We start from the raw sequence: 5,222 nt of genomic DNA, 5'->3' as shown, positions 1-5,222 counted from the left end.
CGATTAAGGAGTCTTTGGAGACTTTCTAACCGCACCCACAGTCAAAAACGTCTATTTTCACTTGAAGAGTCGCAACTTGCAAAAGAGCTTAAAAATGGGAGAGGAAGAAAATATTTTTTTTGTACCCACATTTAATAGGTTACACAAGAGTCTTGGATAGAGTTCCTAAAATATTATACTCCAAAATATTGATCAAGTATTAGTCTTTTGCTTCATAGTCATATCACTTTCATATTTTTTTGTCCGTTATCTTATTATATATTTAAAAGCATTTTTCTTAACAAGTTTTATTCTTTTTTTATTTGTTTTCCATATTATATTAATAGACATTTTACTTGGTAATTGGTTCTCTTGTGTTTTAAATATCATAAATGATTCCTGCCCTTTTTTCTTTACAAATTTAGAAATAGAATTTTAATAATAAAATTTTAAATAATTTGAAAATTGAGGGGTTAAATTATAAATTAATTACATCTATAAAATTTTATATTGTTTATAATTATTAAAATTCACAGACATTTATATAGTTAGCTAAATATTGGTATGATAAGCTGTCGGATAATTTTATTTTTTGTTTTAATTTTTACAACGTAGATTTCAATTACCATCTCATCATCATTTTCCCTCACGAACTGGATGAAAAAGTAAAAATTAGCCCAAATTATTTTTTAATTCAGAATCCCCACCTGAATTTCTCCATCCGCGATCGTCATCTTCTTCATCCCATCGATTTTCAAATTTTGAAATTTACTTCGCATCTTTATTTTCTCTCTTAAATTTCGTATTATGCCGCCATGGAATTAGCTCCACCAGTGTAGAGTCGGAGCTTGCTCATCGGAAAAGAAGTTGCAAGTCTCCTCTCCACTGAAGAAATTATGCTCCTCCATTTTCGGAAACATCTGTGATTGTTGTTGATACCCTTTTTGATATTGCAAGTAATTCAGCGCCGTCGTTGCGCAGTTCAGTTTCACGTCGGGGGAAGGAGACGGAGATGCTGCCCCCGTCATGAAGTGTTGGTGGTTGTGTTGCAGAACCACCGGTGAAGAAATGGCCACCGTTGGACCGTAATCTTCGTTCAAAATTGCGCTTGAATCGCTATCCGATGACCCATCTTTGAAATCGGGGAACAATGAGACTTCTTCCCCTTCTCCGCCATTGTTGTGGAGGCTCGCGTAATTGAAGTCTTGGGACTCCGTCGCCAGTGGAACAGAGAACTGATCGGTAATTTCCGGCTTAATTTGTTCAATCAGAGCATTCTCAGAATCGGCCGGCACCGACGTCTCTTCCTCCACCGAAAGATTGCTCTCCGAGTTATCTTCTTGAAGCTTCTTTTTCAGTTCCTGAATCTGCAAATTCCAATTTACAGTCATCACATTTCTGATCCTTCGAAGAAAAAAAAAAACAGAGGATGGGGTTTTGTATTCTTAAATTGTAATTATCGTACCTCTTTAAGGAGAGCTTGATTGTCGTGTTGGAGAGTTTCATAAGTGAGTTTGAGATTCTGGTAATTGGTTTTAAGAACGCCATAATCTCTTTCCAATTGCTTGGTTTTCCATCTGGCTCGACGATTTTGGAACCAAACAGCCACTTGTCGGGACTGTAACCCAAGTTCTCGAGCCAGCTTCACTTTCCTCTCTGGTTCGAGCTTGTTTTCAACTTCGAAATTCTTCTCAAGAGCCTTAACTTGCTCCACACTCAGCCGTCTCTTCTTCTCAGAAACATGTCCCAATTCTTCAACGTAACCATCTTCACCAAATCCATCCAGCATCGACTGGAATTCCGTGCCATTCACACCGTTGTTTCTCGGACTCTGTTCTTGATCTGTACACAAATTTGGAAGACAATCAGTGAAAATTTGATCGAATCCGTCAAAACCCAGAAAGGAAAAGAGACCGATTGATTGATTATTAACAAAGAACAAAGTTGGAGGAGACAGAGAAAAGGAAAGGCACATGGGTATGTGTAAAAATTACAAGTAGCAGAAGAAAAGGAAGGGGGAATTCAGATAATGGTTATAATTTTGCTTTTAGAAAAAGAAGCAGAGCAGCAAAGTAGAACCTGCAGTTGGGGAAATGGACATGAGCGCACCCATGGAATCTGCAGGCCTCTTCATGATTGGGAATCGCCACAAAATTAAACACACACACAGTAGAGTAACAGAAAACTTAGAAGATGAGATGATGATGAGATGGGTTGATTTTTGTTCCAGATTATGATTGTTGTTGTTCTTTGTTTGTTAAAGTGTGTGGATCAAAACGGTGAAAGAAAAAGAAGGAGTTGTACAATGCTGTTCATAATTACAGTACAAACAGTTCTCCTTCCCTGAATCATCACCATTCTTCGACATTTCTCCTCCATCAGAACCCATTTAAGATTCCCACTCCAAAAAACAACAAGAACCCAGAGGAAGAGCACTCGAATTAAGCAACAAAAGCAAAGATTATTTGATTAAAGAAAAAGGGTGATCTAGAAAGCAACGTAGAACCAGAGGAGGAGAGGGAAAGAGAAGGAAATGGGAAGGAGGTTAGGGAAGCAGCTTTCACAACCCAGGCAGCCTTCACGTTTTCTCTCTCTTTAAATAAATCAAGCTTGGGTTACAATCTGACTGGGGTTAGGTCATGCTGGAGTTGGCTTTCCCCAATTCCCAAATGAAATGAACTCTAAATTGCCATCCAAATGCAAATGCAAATGCATATTCCTTCTCTACTGCTTTTTTATTTTCTTTTCTTATTATTCATCAATAATAATACAAAACTAAATGTGAACGGCTCGGCTCGGCTCGGCTCGGTTATAGCCTTCAAAGTTTTGTTTCTTTTCTTTTTCATCAATAATATCCCTTTTCTATTTTTAACTCTTTTTATAAAATTTATACTTTAAAATATTTCTCACTTGAATTTTATATAAGGTGGGAATTCCTATTTCTATGTTGAAATATGTGTATTATAGATTTATAGTTCTATATTTAGATAAATTATGTAATTAATATTTGGTCTTATATTAAGTTGGATATTTGTATTTTTCTTTTTTTAGTTATTGTATTTATGTAATATCTCACCATTAATTACTTTCGACCATAAATGAATTTGTGTGTCGTGATACAATTCATGAATTGACATGATATTTTTAGCTATTGATGCATGGACACCTAGATGTTGATATGTGTGCATAACTGAACAATTCTATAACTTATTTTATTTTATTTAGAGTTTAATTTAATAGTAATTTATTGAATTAACAAAAAAATGATTTTCTCCCACAAGTACAAGAAAATTTAAAATGGGTTTTAGCATTTTTTTTTAACATCTCTTTTATTTTATTATTAATAGAAACAATTTATTTTATTATGATTAGATAGGAGAACGAATCATTTTTTTAATAGGGTGCAGAAATCTCCCCCTAATAAAAGCGTTTGAACATTGAGACTGATGACCACAGATAATATCTAAATTTAGTGCACGTTGGACTATGATGGGAGTGGATTTAGAAAAAGAAATAATATAGTTTGAACTATACATAAGAGCTTTATATATCCAAAAAGCTGTAATGGGCTGGGGTTATGCCATGGGCCTTAGCCATCTTAGATATTGGTTTGATGGAAAAGAGGAAACATTTTGAGAAATAAAATGATATTTGGTTATTGGACAATTGTTCATCAGATTACATAAAATGACGATGATTTCCATTTGAGATAAAACAAAAGAGGATTTAGAGACAATAATATAATATAATATAATATAAGTCAGTGATGACCTCCAGTTTCTTCTCCCCACTCCCTAATCTGCAACCTTGCTTTCTCTGCCTGAAAATTGTATTAACCATAATTTTCATAAACTATAATATCAAACGCACATTATTATTATTATTATTGTTACTATTAACAATGCAATGCAACGAGGCGTACCTCTTTATCCCAATCGCATCGAATGGTCATAATGCACAATATCAACGTTTGAATCGCGGTTCCGCCGAATATCATTCCTCCCCAAATCCCCTGATCAAGTTTCATTCCTCTATTGAGTTACAAACACAAAGAAGAAGAAAAAGAAGAGGAAGAAAAAAGAGAGAATACCATGACTCCTTGTTTGAAGCCCCAACCCATCAACAGCCCCAGAGGCAGTCCAATTAAGTAATAGCAGCCTAAATTCACATACGCAACATATGATTGCCACCCCGACCCAACTGCCACGCCTATCAATCAAAATCATCCATCCATCCAACACAAGCAAATTCCAATAAATTTATGACCCACTTTGATTCATTAGGAATACGAATGATGAAAGCATAATACCAGAAAGAACAGGCTGAACGCTGTTGAGTAAGATGGTGAAGGCCAACAGGATTGACAGTTTCTTCACTTCCTTCAGCACTACTTCACTAGAACTGAATATCAACGAGATTTGAGTGTCGAATGTCATTATGATTATCCAGAAAAACACCCCAATTACCACCGACGTCCCCACCGCCACCTTCGTTGCAAATTTCGCTCCTTTCCCATTTCCAGCTCCCAGCTCATTTGCTACTCTCACTCTGTACTCATCAAATATTCAGAAACCAACCACGTTAAAAACTTTGATTAATTAAACACAAGGTTATTAAATGCAACCTTACACAATTTAATAATTTAATAAAGGAATCTTTTCAAAGAAATGAAGGCAGAAAAAAATAATACACTGCTAAAATTTCTCCCTACTGAAAAGGAAAAATCAACACAACCACAAACACATTGATTACTGATCGTTGCGGTCTGATATTCAAATAAATATTATATTTACAATTATTGTAAGAACAAAGCTGCTCACTCAATTTTTATTACAATTACAAAAACACCCAACTTTTTGGTTTAAAATAACAAAATTAATAAATACAACAAGAAAGATTAAATGGGCCGAAGAATTTGGTTTGGTCCCAAAGAAAATTATGAACATGAAAAGCATGTGGGTTTGGAAGGATGCACGTGCGTCACACAACTTCTACCAAACCAAACCAAACCAAATCAAACCAACCATGGGTACTAAGGGAAAATGTTAAAAGTTGAAGGGGCAAAATAGTAAAAGGCTTACCCGGAACCGGCGAAAAAGGCCAAGGGGATCATCATTTCCCAGCCGTTGATTGTCATGCTGTTCATTCACAACAGTCGATGATTAGATTAATAAACAAAAATAAACGGAACAGAGACAGTGAACAAATTCAAAACGTAACTTTTTTTTTTTTTTTTTTTTTTT

At 35.3% G+C, this 5,222-nt stretch overlaps 2 protein-coding genes across 3 annotated transcripts in view; both read right to left on the bottom strand.

The window, feature by feature from the left end:
• Positions 1 to 526: 526 nt before the first annotated feature.
• LOC111447026 (homeobox-leucine zipper protein ATHB-6-like) lies at positions 527 to 2,568 on the bottom strand. 2 transcript variants are annotated; one of them, XM_023085986.1, is made up of 4 exons: positions 2,059 to 2,568; positions 1,445 to 1,821; positions 788 to 1,346; positions 527 to 744 (listed from the first exon to the last, which is right to left on the bottom strand). In XM_023085986.1, the coding sequence occupies exons 1-3, from the start codon at positions 2,111 to 2,113 to the stop codon at positions 801 to 803; spliced, it is 978 nt and encodes a 325-aa protein (XP_022941754.1). In that variant the 5' UTR covers positions 2,114 to 2,568; the 3' UTR covers positions 527 to 744; positions 788 to 800. The 2 variants fall into 2 exon arrangements, with proteins under 2 accessions (XP_022941754.1, XP_022941752.1); XM_023085984.1 differs by having other exon boundaries at positions 528 to 1,346.
• A 924-nt stretch (positions 2,569 to 3,492) lies between these two features.
• The window catches only part of LOC111447024 (protein DETOXIFICATION 27-like), a 3,352-nt gene continuing 1,622 nt past the window's right edge, over positions 3,493 to 5,222 (bottom strand). Inside the window, exons 4-8 of the mRNA XM_023085982.1 lie at positions 5,061 to 5,117; positions 4,289 to 4,527; positions 4,070 to 4,188; positions 3,902 to 3,991; positions 3,493 to 3,799 (exon numbers count right to left, since the gene is read on the bottom strand). Coding sequence (XP_022941750.1) covers positions 3,740 to 3,799; positions 3,902 to 3,991; positions 4,070 to 4,188; positions 4,289 to 4,527; positions 5,061 to 5,117 — 565 coding nt within the window. The 3' untranslated portion in view covers positions 3,493 to 3,739. The remainder of the gene's footprint in view (positions 3,800 to 3,901; positions 3,992 to 4,069; positions 4,189 to 4,288; positions 4,528 to 5,060; positions 5,118 to 5,222) is intronic.

Source organism: Cucurbita moschata, unplaced genomic scaffold, assembly GCF_002738365.1.
Source record: "Cucurbita moschata cultivar Rifu unplaced genomic scaffold, Cmos_1.0 Cmo_Scf00009, whole genome shotgun sequence".
NCBI classification, from domain to species: Eukaryota; Viridiplantae; Streptophyta; class Magnoliopsida; order Cucurbitales; family Cucurbitaceae; genus Cucurbita; species Cucurbita moschata.
The sequence above is the reverse complement of the archived record's forward strand: the minus strand, read 5'-3'. Positions and strand labels throughout refer to the sequence as shown.